Source organism: Carcharodon carcharias, chromosome 10, assembly GCF_017639515.1.
Source record: "Carcharodon carcharias isolate sCarCar2 chromosome 10, sCarCar2.pri, whole genome shotgun sequence".
Classification (NCBI taxonomy): domain Eukaryota; kingdom Metazoa; phylum Chordata; class Chondrichthyes; order Lamniformes; family Lamnidae; genus Carcharodon; species Carcharodon carcharias.
In genome coordinates this window covers 147,862,250-147,877,286 of record NC_054476.1, presented here as the reverse complement: position 1 = coordinate 147,877,286, position 15,037 = coordinate 147,862,250, and the positions used below count along the sequence as shown (strand labels likewise).

The window sequence follows — 15,037 nt, the reverse complement described above, 5'->3', positions numbered from 1 at the left end:
CCCGGTAGATGCCGGTGTTGTATCTGTACTGGAACAGCTTGGCCAAGGGTGAGGCAAGTTCTGGAGCGCAAGTCTTCAGCACTATTGCTGGAATAGTGTCAGGGCCCAAAGCCTATACAGTATCCAGTGCCTTCAGCTGTTTCTTGATATCACGCGGAGTTAATTGACTTGGCTTGAAACTAGCATTTGTGATGCTGGGGACCTCCTCGAGGAGGCCAAAATGGATCATCTACTCACCACTTCTGGCTAAAGTTTGTTGCAAATGTTTCAGACTTATCTTTTGCACTGATGTGCTGGGCTGCTCTATCATTGAGGATTGGGTTATTTGTGGAGCTGCCTCCTCCAGTGAGTTGTCCACCACCATTCATGACTGGATATGGCAGGACTGCAGAGTTTAGATCTGATCCATTGGTTGTGGAATCGTTTAGCTCTGTTTATCACTTGCTGCTTATGCTGTTCGGCATGCAAGTAGTCCTGTGCTGTAGCTTCAGGCTGACACCTCGTTTTTAGGTATGCCTAGTGCTGCTCCTGGCATGCCCTCTTGCACTGTTGGTTGACCAGGGTTGATCCCCTGGCTTGATGGTAATGGTAGAGTGGGGGATATCTGGGCCATGATTTACAGATTGTGGTTGGGTACAATTCAGCTGCTGCTGATAGCCCACGGCGCCTCATGATTGCCCAGTCTTGACTTGCTAGATCTGTTTGAAATCTATCCCGTTTAGCACCATGCTGGTGCCACACAACACAATGGAGGATATCCTCAGTGTGAAGATGAGACTTCGTTCTGGGACTGTGTGGTGATTACTCTTACTGATAGTGTCATGGACAGATACACCTGCCGCAGGCAGGTTAGTGAGGATGAGGACAGGCATGTTTTCCCCTCCTGTTGGCTCCTGTATCACCTGCTGCAGACCCAGTCTTGGACTTGGCCAGCTCCCCCTGTAGTGGAGCAGTAAGAGTCTACTTCATTGCTGTGGGCCTGGAGTCACATGTAGGCCATACCAGGTAAGGATGACAGATTTCCTTCCCTTACAGACATTAGTGAACCAGGCTGCTTTTACTGGAAAGTGGTTCCATGGTCATCATTAGACTTTTAATTCCAGATTTCCATTGAATTCAGATTTCACTACTGCCATGGTAGGATTTGAATCTGGATTCCCAGAGCATTACCCTTGGTTTCTGAATTACTAGTCCAGTGATAATGCTGCTATGCTGCCACCTCTCTGGGTGCTTTTGTAGCCACAGTATAAATATGCCTCATTGCCTGTCCAGCATTTAGAAAGCACAAGTCAGGAATGCTCCCCATTTTCCTGGATAATTGCTCCCAACAACACCCATGTAGCTTAATGGCATTCAGGAGAAAGCAACACATTCGATTGGCATCCCCTCCACCTTAAACATTTACTCCCTCTACTCCTGATGCTCAGTGGCGGCAATGTGTATCGTTTGCAAGATGCACCACAGCAACTTGCCAAGGCTTCTTCAATAGCACCTTCCAAACCTGTGACCTCTAACACCTGGAAGAATGAGGGCAGCACGTGGAACGAAACACCACCTCCTGCAAGTTCCCCTCCAAGCCACACACGCCACTTAAAACTATATCGGCATTCTTTTACCGTCCCTGGGTCAAAATCCTGCATTTCCCTTCCTAACAGTACTGTGGATGCACCTACACCAGAAAAAAGGACTCTTAAGGGAAGGAAACATCATCTGTAACTAACTAAGGAAGTTAAAGATAATAAATTGAAAGAAAAAGCTTATAATTCTGGAAAGATAAGTGGCAGGTCAGAAGATTGGGCAGAATATGAAGAGCAGCAAAGATTAACCAAGAGTTTTTAAGGAGGGAAAACGTGAGTATGAGGAAACCAGCTAGACATGTAAAAACAGGAGTTCCTTCAGGTTTTTAAAAAGGAAAAGTGTGTAAGTGAAGTGAGCATTGGTCCTCTGGGGAGAGAATCTGGCGAATAAGTAGTGGAAAATAAGGAAATAGCGGATGAATTGAACAGATATTTTGCATCTCTTTCTGTAAAGGATGCAAGTAACATCCGAGAAATAATTGTGAATCAGGAGGTGAAAGGGAGAGAACTTAAAACAACTACAATCACCAGGGAAAGGGAACTGAGAAAATTATTAGAATTAAAAACTGACAAGTCCCCAGGTCCTGATGAACTTCATCTTATGGTCTTAAAACAAGTAACTGCTGAGATAGTAGTTGCATAGGCTTTAATTTTCCAAAAATCCCTAGATTCTGGAAAGGTTCCATCAGATTGGAAAACAGTACATGTAACTGCCCTATTCAAGAGAGGAAAGCAAGAAACTGCAGGCCAGTTGGCTTAACATCTGTCATAGGAATAATGCTGCAATCTATTATTGAGGAGGTTATAGCAGGGCACTTGGAAAATCTCAGTGTAATCAGGCAGAGTCAACATGGTTTTGTGAAGGGGAAATCATGTTTGACTAATTTATTAGGGTTATTTGAGGAAGTAACAAGCAACGTGGATATAGTGGAAGCTATAGATGTGGTGCCTTTGGATTTCCAGAAAGCATTGGACAAGGTGCCATATGAAAGGTTGATATGCAAAATAAGAGCTCATGGCATCGGGGGTAACATAATAGAATGGATAGAGGATTGGTTAGTGAACAGGAAAAGGAGTACTGATAAATGAGTCATTTTTAGGTTGGCAAGATGTAATGTGTGGCGTGCCACAGGGATCAGTGCTGGGACCTCAACTATTTATATTTTATATCAATTACTTGGATGAAGGGACCAAATGTATGGCTGCTAAATTTGCTGCTGATACAAAGGTAGGTAGAAAAGTAGGTTGTGACAAGGATATAAGGAGCCTGCTAAGGAATATAGAAAGACTAAGTGAGTGGCCAGAAATTCGACATCGGAGTATAATTTGGGAAAATATGAACTTGTCCACTTTGGCAGGAAGTGTAGAAAAGCAGCGTATTATTCAACTAGAAAGTGATTGCAGAACTGAGGTACAGAGGGATCTGGGTGTCCTGGTACATGAATCACAAAAAGTTAGTATGCAGGTACAGCAAGTGATTAGGAAAGCAAATGGCATGTAGTCGTTTGTTGCGAGAGGGATGGAATATAAAACTAGATGTTTCGCTACAGTTGTGCAGGGCATTGGTGAGACCATATCTGGAATACTGTGTACAGTTTTGCTTTCCTTATTTGAGAAAGGATATAAATGCATTTGAAGCAGTTCAGAGGAGGCTCACTTGACGACTGATACCTGGGATGAGGTGGGCGTTATCTTATGAGTAATGGTTAGACAGGCTGGGCCTGTATCCATTAGAGTTTAGAAGAATGAGAGGTGAACTGAGATCTTCAGGGGGCTAAACAGGATGGATGCTGAAATGATGTTTCCTCTTGTGGGACAGACCAGAACTAGGGATACCAGCTTAAAAATAAGGGGTCTCCCATTTAACGCGGAGAGATTTTATTCTGAGGGTTGCGAGTCTTTGGAACTTTCTTCTCCAGAGAGCGGTGGAGTCAGGGTCTTTGAATATTTTTAAGGCAGAGGTAGATTTTTGATTAACAAGGAAGTCGAAGGCTATCGGCGCTAGGTGGGAATGTGGAATTGAGGTGACGATCAGATCAGCCATGATCTTATTGAATGGCGGAGCAGGCTCGAGGGGCCTAATTCATACATTCATGTAAGACTTCAACGGTTCAAGAAGGTGGTCCAGCATTGCCTTCTCGAGGGCAATTAAGGGTAGTCAACAAATGCTGGCCTTGCCAACGATGCTCACATCCAATGAGTGAATAAAAAATAAGCATCAGGTTTTATTTCTAGTGGGACAGAATTGAAAAATAGGGTGGTTATGCTAAACCTTTATTGAACCTTGATTAGACCATACTTGGAGTACTGCTTGCAGTTCTGGTTGCCACATTAGAAAAAGGACGTACAGGCACTGGAGAGGTTGCAGGGAAGATTTACAAGAATGGTTGCAGAAACGTATGTGTTTATATCAGGAAGGGATTGATAGACTTGGGTCTCTTTTCTCTTGAAAAGGGAAGGCTGAGGGCTGACCCAATAGAAGTATTTAAAATTGTAAAAGGTTTTGATGGCATGGATACAGAGAGCATTTCTGTTTCTTCTTGGGGAGAGCACAACGAGAGGGCATAAATATAAAATAGTGACCAAGGGACCCAATTGAGGATTCTGAAAGAAAACTTATTTACCCAAAGAATGGTGAGAATGTGGAACGTGCTACCACAGGCACTGTTTGAAGCAACAGTATAGACGCGTTTACGGGGAAGCCAGAGGAGCATTTGAAGGAGAAGGGAATAGAGGGTTACGATGGTAGGTTTAGATGCTAAAAATGGGAGGAGGCTCAAGTGGAGCGTAAACACAGATGTAGAGTGGTTGGGTAGAATGCCCCTCCCTGTGCCATAGTTTCTGATTAGGATTTGCAGCTTTTTGTCTTGCTCACCTTTCCCTTTTCTGTTTTGGTGATTCTTTCTTCAGTTGTTAATTATTTGTACCAAATTCATGTGGTTGGCAACTTAATTTTCTTCAGTTTTTAAAAATTGGGTCATACCGTAAGCTTCAATTGGGAGCAAATATTAAAGTAGCATTGGCCGTGAGAAAAGCTGCTGGTGAATTTAATTGATTGAGGCTTTCACTTGCCTGGTAATGTAGGCTATGGCGAAAGAACTTGGGGGGCTGAAGAATGGAGAGTTGGGGAACCTTGCAATGTACGTATTTCAATTCTTCTAAATTTAATGAACAAATACTGGAGAGTTTTGCATGGAGGTTGGTGGGGTAAAGGATGACTAAGAACATTTATTGGATTTTTTCAGTTTAACTTGAAAATTGACAAGCATATGATGCATAAATAGGAAACTTAAAATATGCTATGTATTTGATTAGAGGGAAACCACAACCCACAAGGGGCAAAAATAATGAGCACTGGTTTAGGAAAGAATTATGAAAGAAACTATTTTGCTTTTGTTTCACCATTCCCTTTGGCCCTGGAAGACTAGCTCTTCTGTCATTCAGTCTCTCCTGACTTTCACCCTATCACAGCTTTTCCTTTTGCCCCTGTCCCCACCCACCCTTTGCTCAAGTGTTTACTCTGAGTGTTTCCAGCATTTTCAGTTTTTATTTCTGATTTATAACATATGCCGTATACTGCTTTTCAATTAGTGTTGCTAATTGAAGCTTGACTTAAAAGCCAGTGAATCCTGCCCTATTTTGAGGTGGTAGTGAACATAATTGTCAAAATTCAATTCTTTAAATTCTCCAGTAATGTCAACTGAATTCAGAATGCCCAGAGCTTCATTTATCTAGACTGATTACCATTCCCCTTCACTTTGTCCCTCTGCACCCAAAGTCTAGAGGAGAAAATAAATACCCATTTGTTGGACAGCATTGTCTTCTGACCTGTTTGTTTTGTTAAAATCTGATTGATTGGTTCAGCTGCCGAATCCATAGAGTGCAGACCTGGCGTTTCAGAGCGTACACCACATCCATGACGGTGACGCTTGGCGTGCTTGGCTTGGGTGACAGCAGCATCCCTGATCACATTCTCCAGGAAAACCTTCAGCACCCTGCAGGTCTCCTCATAGATCAGGCCCGAAATCCGCTTGACACTGCCACGGCGAGCCAGGCAGCGGATGGCTGGTTTGGTGATGCCTGGGATGTTATCACAAAACACTTTGCGATGCTGCTTTCCTCTGGCTTTTCTGAATACTTTGCCCCCTTTTCCTCTGCCAGACATGATGCTTTTTGTTGTTGGATGCCCATACTAACTGGATGATTAATCACAGATCGTAAGAATTCATTAAAATGCACAAGCACCTGTTTGCGGGATAGATCATAACCAGGCATAATCTTTGACGTCAGGCTAACAAAAAGAAATAATTGCAAATGAAGAGTTAGAAGAAAATAAATATCACCTGAGGCCCCAATCCCCTCCCTGTCTCCATCTATAGCTGGTAAGTACATTAAAGTTATATTTATCAAGAAATAACATCCCCAGTATTACTAGTCTTTTATTGGGCAGAACTCCATTTACTCCTTAAACCTGACCAGGGCGAGGTATATGCTGTGAGCTGTGACAACATTTGAAGGCTTGGTTTATATCTGCTGCTGATGCTTGTTTAAACAGGGGTGGTGATTAATATTAAACTATTCATTATTATGACTTATATCTTTCAGCTGTCTGATTAACATTACTATTGACATAAATGCTGCTTTACTATTAAACGAAGCTGTTTTTGCTGCCAGTGCCATACATGTGCAGTTGCATGCTGGTGGTAGGCCCAGGTTGATGGTCGCCATCCTTATAGGGGACAGTATGCAGCAGGGCACATGCGTGGCTGCTGTCTTTATAGAAGACAATGTGCGACATTGAACCCAGCTTATTTACTTTCAAGGACTATGTACTGTGCATCAAAATAAGTGTCTTGTCAGTACTTTGCAAAATCATATTTAATTCTGCAACGTCGGTAATTTGTTGATCCTTCTTAAACTGAAGAGATTTAAGAACATGGCAGAATATGCAGACATTTTAAGGCTGGATTCTGCCCCTTCGCTTAAATCACTAGAATTAGTGAGCTCAGTACAACATAACAACAGTTTTCTTTGCTGTCTTGACTGAATTTTGTGGATCACTGAATATTTAGCAACATATGTTCAAAGTGCTTATATATTGCGAGACGACAGAAATTAAAATGAAAGGCTATTGTTAGAGATGCTTTGGCTATGATTGTATTGGTAAAGGCAGATCTGAGCAAGAACATTCAACAAGCTAAACAACGGAGGCTAGATTTTGGAGGGAAGATAGTGTGCTAGAGGGTGCAGAGCGATTGAGAAAAGATAGCACATTATTTTTAGTCATGGATCTTGTAACTTGTGACCTTGTTAACTGTTCTTTGTGCTGTAGCTGACATGGGGAAATTCAAACATGAAGTTTTAGGACAGGTGGGCATGGATTTGGAATTTAATATGTTCAAAGACTTATGAGAGAAAGGAGGCAATGGAGATGAGGTAGTAGTTTGCAGGGCGAGGATGTGCAAGATCTTTTGAAGAGATGAGGGGATGATGGTTTTCAAAGTGGGAACAGTACCAGAGGGGAGGAAACTAGTTGCAACGTCAGTTAGCATGGGTTCAGAAAGAGAAGCTGAGTCGTCAGCAGTTTGATGGGAATCGGATTGAGTGAGCAGAAGGTAGGGAGGTTGAGGTAGCTGAGGGTTGCAGCAAAGGCAGCTGAAAGGATGGTCTAGCTTTTATAATGTGAACTATATTCTGGTGATTGCTTGTGCTATCCTGATTGGCGCTGATGAAGGTTACAGTTTAAATCAGAAATTTGTTTTGATTATAAAATGGAAATTGCTTGTTTGGATCACAGCTATTTTTCTTACTAAAAGTGCTGGAATGTTATAGTTGTATGTTTCCCTTAAATGCAAACCTTCATCTTGGGTCATTGGGCCAATGCTGAGCTTTGGCATTCCTTCCTTTTATGATTAATGAGTGATTGATTGTCATTCAACATGTCATTTATCATGGAGTAACAATTACTAATCGTTTCTCTAGAGAAATATCTTGTGTTTACATGGTACTTTATCATGTCTTCGGGATGCTCCAAAGTACTTTACAACCAATGAATTGTTTTTTGAAATCGAGTCACTGTCGCTTAGTAGGCAGCTAGTTTGTGCATAGCAGGGTCCCACAAATAATAATAAAATAATGATTAGCTAATTTTGGGATAAAAGAGGACCAGAACTCTCCGGCTCTCCTTTTTTTGAATAATGTCATGGGATTTTTTTACGACCACTCTGGAGGGCATCTGGGATCTTGGTTTTGCCCTACTTGAAGGACACTACTTCCAGTAATACCCTCGGTACTGCATTGAAGTGCCAGCCTAGATTATGAGCTCGGGTCTCTGGAGTGGGAGTTAAACCCGCAACCTTTTGACTCGGGCAAGATTGTTGCCACTGAACCAAACTAACATTAAGCTTCTTTCATGCTTACCCTGCAGAAATATTAATAGAGCAATGATCTTAAAGAGCATTTTCTTTTTTTTCTTGGATTATGATGTTGTCAAAGCATCTTCAAATGCAGCACAGTAAAGGACTCCTGGTGTAGGTTATGTCAGTGAATCTGGCAACAGTTTTAATGGTACTGTTTTTTTAAAAATAAATCTTGTTGAAGAAGTTAGGATAACTCCCTGAAGTAAAAAAAGATTCCATGGTATTAACTCAAGCTCCTGTATGCTTGAATAATGTCTTGTTCAAAGATCAGGAAGAGCGCATTCTTCAGCACTTACAAGTTTCCTTAATATAGTGGGCAAGTAACATTAGCAGCACTGCTTGTGTGGAGGAATAATATCAATATGGCTTGGTTGTACCAAAAAGCTGTTTCATTGTAATCTATGGCTAGAATATGTCCTGAACTTCTGGTGCGGGACTCAACTCGGGAGGCATCATCAGGAGGTCCAAGCTGATGCAATAATCTTAAACTCTGTAGTTATAAAGATGCAGCTGTATTGTGTAAATTATGAGTACTCAATTTATAGAGAGGAGACACTTTGAAGCAAAACAGAAAGGTCTAATGTATTGGATATTTTGGGCAAGCAGCCCTTGACTAATGGGCTCTCTTTTCTTACCCAGGTACAGACGAGTCTCCAGAACCACTACCTATCCCAACATTTATGTTGGGTTATGAATGTGATTTTTTGGTTTTATCTCCATTTGCGTTGCCGTACTGGGAGAAACTTCTCCTGGAGCCATATGGATCACAAAGAGATATTGGTTACGTTGTAGTCTGTCCAGAAAACGAGGCGCTTTTAAATGGAGCGAGGAGTTTCTTTCGTGATCTCAGTGCAATCTATGAGGTAAGCAGTCATACTTGATTGATTCATGTGAATATCTTTAAAATGTTCAAAACAAAATTCTTTCACATTGTTAGCTGGTATAATAGTTTGATGTACAATCTCAGAGCAGAATTAATGATGAGAATTAACAAAATAATTGTTTGAAATGTAGTCCTGCAGACTTGGGCAGCACAGGCCCATCTCGAAATTGCTTCCTGATGGGATTATGGAAGTGGGGACCAAAGCAGCCTTGAAAATTGCAGAGCAGCCGGTAAATGACTGGTTCTCTCAGCACTGTGTGAACGCTAGCAGTGAAGCATTTTCCAAACTGAAACTTTATGCTCAAGTATGCAGACATGATCTGGGTAAGTACTTGTGACAACAGTAAAGGTAATGAAATATCACTGGGCTATTTCAAAAGTGAACTAATATCTTGATTACTATATTGACTAAGGTTTAAATTGGGTTGATTTCTGTCTTTGAGTAAAAGCAAAATATTGAAAATTACAGGATTTTCATGGGCATGGCTGGTCATTAATATATCTGTAGAAAAACTACAGCAGTTTTGAATCTGTCTGCCGCACGCTCTCCTTGTTTGCTGCTTCCGTTTTTTTCATTGTGGAATGAGAATCTAATAGAGGTCCAGAGTCTGGGTATCTGGTACTTATATTGTGGATTGTACAAGCATTTTTCTTCAAATTAGGATACATTTCCTGAAACATTTTATTAGTGACAGTTGCCAGTGGCTGCACACCATTATGCAATGTTGTTCAAAAAGAAGGCTCTTGGATGCTTGGCTTCTCTCTCCCATTTACTTGCATGTGCTGCTTATTCAGTCTCAGGTTATGCAAACGTCAGATATATACCAGGAATAGAAACAAAAATTGCTGGCAATACACAGCGTTTTATCGGCTTTTGCAAAAAAAAAAAATTAACATTTCAGATTGAGCACCTTGGTCAAGATTATCAAAAAGTCTCGACTTGAAAAATTTAAAAAATTTCCCCCTTTTTCAGATGCCTGCATAGATATGCTGTGTTTCCAGCAATTTTTTTTTTACTTGAGGAAAGGAGTTCCTTTGATAAATGTCTGAGAAATTTGAAGTTGGTGTAATATATTTTAAAAAAATGTTTCCTCTCATTTCAGGCCCATACCTTGCTGGTCAAACATTGGATAGTTCTTTGTTGTCGCAGCCTAACCTCGTTTCCTCTTGCAGTCGGTCCAGTACATCGCAAACTCCAGTACAGGTTCCTGCTGGGGGTTCATCTACCACATCCTCCACCTCTGCTCCTGTACCAGCTAGTACTTTAGCAAACACTGCCATAACAGCCACTGTTGCCAGTAGTACTTCATCAAATGTGCCCTCAGCACCTGTAAACGTGGCCAGTGCATTGTCTACAGTAAAACAGTCTTCCTCCTTTCCTCCATTTACACATTTGAATAATTCCTCTAGTACTGTGACTATGCAGGGTTCAGCCTCCCAGAGTGGGCAGCTAGTGCAGCAAAATAATGGGACATCTGGTGATTCAACAGCGGGTGGAGCAGTGCAACAGCACCAGGAGCCTCCAGAGAGGTGAGAAGATGTATTTTGTACATTAGTAAAAAATATCTCCCTACACAATTGCAATCCATTTCATGTTTTAATTGTTAGGGATGTCACAAGGATGTTATTTGTTGTAACTCATTTGTTATTATTTGTGGATGCAAACCAGGTCATAAAGAACTTGGTTTCCTCCTTGACCCATGTATAGAATGGTTAAATGCTTTCAGGTTTTTTAAATACACATTATATTGTCACACAGTACACTGTAGTTTCAGGATTGACATCTGGCAATCAGTTAAGAGGAACAGGGGGAGGCCATTCAGCCCCTCGAGCCTGTTCTGCCATTCAATGAGATCACGGCTGATCTGCATCCTAACTCCATCTATCCACGTTGGTCTATGTCCATTGGTTAGCAAAAATCTAGTGATCTCGGATTTAAAATTATTTATTGAGCTAGTATAAGAAATATTTCCTAACTTTTGAATGGCCTGGCTCTGATTTTAAGGTTATGTCCCCTTGCCTTACACTCCACTGGTAGAAAACGTGTTCTGTGTTTTCCTTATTAGTTCCTTTCAACATACAGAAACTTGAATACAATCACCCATTAACTTTCTATGTTTCAGAGGGTACAAGCCTAGTTTATGAAATCTCTACTAATTTAATCTTTGGCAATCTGGCAACCCTCTAGTGAATCTCTGCTGCAATCCTTCCAAGGCCAGTATATCCTTTCTAAGGCGTGGTGCCCAGATCTGTAAAATACTCCAAATGTTGTCCCAATCGGGCTTTGTCATTGTCATTTATGGCACAAGAGGCTGCTATTTGACCTAGGTTGGATCTCTGCGAAGCACTCCAGTCGGTCCCGCTCCCCTGCTTGATGCCCATAGGCTTGCAGGTTCATTTCCTTCAAATGCCTATCCAATTTTCTTTAGAAATCATTGATTGTTTCTGCTTCCACAGGCATTGTGGGCAAAGTGTTCCAGGTCATTATCACTTGCTGCATTTTTTAAAGAAAAGTTCTTCCTTACATTTCTCCTACATGGGACATTCAAACATACTAATTAGTAATAGGAGTAGGCCATTCGACCCCTCAAGCCAGATCTGCCATTTGATAAGATCATGGCTGATCTGATTGTCAGCCTTTAAAATATTCAATGGCTCAACCTCTGCTGCTGTATGGGGAAGTGAATTCCACATACTAATGACCCTCAGAGAAAAAAATTCTTCTCATCTTTGCCTTAAATGGGAGACCTCTTATTTTTAAGCCATGTTCCCTCGATCTAATCTCTCCCACAAGGGGAGGCAACATCCTTTCAGCCTCCACCCTGTCAAGTCCCCTCAAGATCTTGTATGTTTCAATAAGATGACCTCTCATTCTTCAAAACTTTAGAGGATACAGGCCCAACCTATTCAATTCCAATAGATACAGGCGTAACCTATTATTCCTTTCCTCGTAAGGAATCATTCGATAGACCTTTTCTACACTGCTAATGCAATTATATCCTTTAAGTATGGAGACCAAAACTGTACAAATATTCCAGGTGTTGTCTCACCAACGCCCTGTACAACTGTAGCAAAACTTCCCTATTTTTATATTTCATTCCCCTTGCAATAAATGCAGACGTCCCATTTGCTTTCCTAATCACTTGCTGTATCTGCGTACTAACTTTGTGATTCATGTACCAGGACACCAAGATCTGTCTGTACTGCAGAGTTCTTCAGTCTCTCTCCATTTAAATAATATGCTGCTTTTCTGTTCTTCCTGCCAAAATGGACCTGTTCACATCATCCCACATTATACTCCATATGCCAAATTTTTTGCCCACTCACTTAGCCTGTCTATATTACTTTGCAGGCTCCTTTATACCTTCACACAATCTACCTGAGGTTCCAGCACAACCTCCCTGCTCTGATATTCTATGGCTCTGCCAAAAAAGGCAAGTGTATCATATGCCTTCTTAACTACCTTATCTACCTGTCCCCCTTCCTTAAGGGACTAGTGGACAGCAAGGTCCCTTTGATCCTCAGTACTTCCCGGGGTCCTACCATTCGTTGTGTATTCCCGTGCCTTGTTTGTCTGGCCCAAGTGCATCACCTCTCACTTATCCAGATTAAATTCCATTTGCCGCTGATCAGCCTATCTGACCAGCCCGTCTATATCCTCCTGTAATCTAAGGCTATCCTCCTCACTATTTACCGCCCCACCAATTTTTGTGTCATCCGTGAACTTACTGATCAACCCTCCTACATTCAAGTCTAAATTGTTTATATATACCACAAACAGCATGGGACCCAACACCAACCCCTGTGGAACCCTCCTGGACACAGGCATCCAGTCACAAAAGCATCCCTTGACCATCACCCCCTGCTTCCTGCTACTCAGCTAATTCTGGATCCAATTAGCTAATCTGCCTTGGACTCCATGGGCTCTTACCTTTGTTATCAGTCTCCCATGTGGGACCTTATCAAAAGCCTTACTGAAGTCCAAGTAGACGACATCAAATGCACCTCCTCATCCACACATCTGGTCACCTCTTCAAAAACTTCAATCAAATTGGTCAGACATGACCGCTTAACAAAACCATGCTGACTGTCCTTGATTAATCCCTGCCTCTCCAAGTGTAGATTAATTCTGTCCCTCAGAATTGCTTCCAATAGTTTCCTCACCACTGAGGTTAGACTGACTGGCCTGTAGTTCCCTGGTTTGTGCCTGAAAGGATGGTAGAGGCAGATTCCCTCATAACATTTAAGAAGTATTTGTATATGCACTTGCGATGCCTTGGCATACAAGACAATGGGCATAGTGCTGGAAAATGGGATTAGAATAGTTAGGTACTTGTTTGACCGGTGCAGACTTGATGGGCTGAAGGGCCTTTTTCTGTGCTGTAGACCTCTAGGACTCTGACTGTGACTCTACTCTTCTACCTATCTGTGTCATCAAATTTAGTAATCATATATTCTGTCCCTTCATCTAAGTCATTGAAATAGATTGTAGGTAGTTGAGATCCCTGCACTGATCCCTGTGGTATTAGACTTGTTAAAGCTTGCCAACCTGAAAGTGACCCATTTATCCCTACTCTCTGCTTCCTGTTAGCTAACCAATCCTCTATCCATGCTAATATGTTATCCCCTAAATCATGAGCTCCTATTTTGTGTTAGTGACCTTTTGATGTGGAACCTTATCAGATGGCCTTTTGGAATTCCAAGTGTACCACATCTATAGGTTCCCCTTGTTACTTGCTCAGAGAACCCCAATAAACTAGTCAAACATGATTTCCCTTTCACCAAGCTATTGGCCCATGCCCACTATTAGTTGGATTGAGACTCCCCAGTCTCGTACGCCTTGGGACCTTTCCAATCTGTTACCTTCAGAAGATTTACATCCCTACATTATGAACTGGATTTGAATTCAGGTCCTAGAAGTGGAAGTCATTGATCAATGCCATACCTCCTGGTTTCCATAAAAGATTTTCATTGTATATTATTGATGAAACAATTTGAGTAATTATGCTCAAATAGTTATACAGACTTGAAACGTTAACACTGTTTCTCTCCCCACCACTCCCTCCACCACTGATGCACAGTAGCAGGCTCCTTCTACAGCACCTTCCAAACCCATGATCACTTCCATCCAGAAGGACAAGGGCAGCAGAAGGATGGGAACACCACTACCTGGAAGTTCCCCTTCAAGCCACTCACTATCCTGACTTGGAAATATATTGCTGTTCCTTCCCTGTTGCTGGGTCAAAATCCTGGAATTCCCTTCCTAACAGCACCATGGGTGTATCTACACCACATGCATTGCAGCGGTTCAAGAAGGCAGCTCACCATCATCACCACCTCCACCTCAAGGGCCACTAGGGATGGGCAATAAGTGCTGACCCAGCCAGCGAAGCACACAATCCATGAATGAATTTTTAAAAAAGATATTGCCAGACCTAAGATTTTCCAGCATTTTCTGTTCTTATTTTGGATTTCCAGCATCCGGAGTATTTGCTTTAATTGGGCAATTATGTGCTTGGGTGTGTGCTGATTTGATTTTTATACTTCATATTTACATTGTAGCACCATGGAAAGGGATAAAATTGGGGTCCCGACAGAGGGGGAGTCTCATGCCATCAATTACCCACCATCCATCGTTGTGTACATAGTGGATCCTTTTACTTACAATTCGGAGGATGAAAGGTCATCGTCTTCAAATGTTTGGACGCTTGGACTATTGCGTTGCTACCTGGAGATGATTCATTTTTTACCACAGAACATTAAGAATGCAATATCTGTGCAGGTGAGTCCGTTCTTTTAAATGTAGAATGGCCAAAGAAATTATTGTAGAAGCGGTAATGTATTGCATTTTATAGCATATGCTTCCTCTCTACCCGTAAAAATTGCCTTCAGCATTCAGAGAAATAGCTCTTATTCCACTTCTAAGAACTGCATGTGGTGTAATTTCACTTGAAACCAAGCCAACCACTGTTTAGAACCCATATAATGGATTTAACACTGCTTTGTTTCACCGCACTGTTTAAAGTGGTAAGAATGGATTTATATGGCAATGACTTCTCAGTGCTAGTGAGGTTATAACGGGGGATCTGTTGAGCACAGGTATAGTGTTGCCTTACAGCAAGGTAAAGTTTGGAGGGCCACATCACCCCATTTGCTCT

General features: G+C 41.7%; 1 protein-coding gene across 3 annotated transcripts in view; it reads left to right on the top strand.

Annotated features, from left to right (window-relative positions):
- med13a (mediator complex subunit 13a) overlaps window positions 1-15,037 on the top strand; it is a 192,553-nt gene that overhangs the window by 142,114 nt on the left and 35,402 nt on the right. For all 3 annotated transcript variants that reach the window (XM_041196888.1, XM_041196887.1, XM_041196889.1), the window contains exons 19-22: window positions 8,636-8,859; window positions 9,011-9,203; window positions 9,983-10,409; window positions 14,442-14,661. In XM_041196888.1, coding sequence (XP_041052822.1) covers window positions 8,636-8,859; window positions 9,011-9,203; window positions 9,983-10,409; window positions 14,442-14,661 — 1,064 coding nt within the window. The remainder of the gene's footprint in view (window positions 1-8,635; window positions 8,860-9,010; window positions 9,204-9,982; window positions 10,410-14,441; window positions 14,662-15,037) is intronic.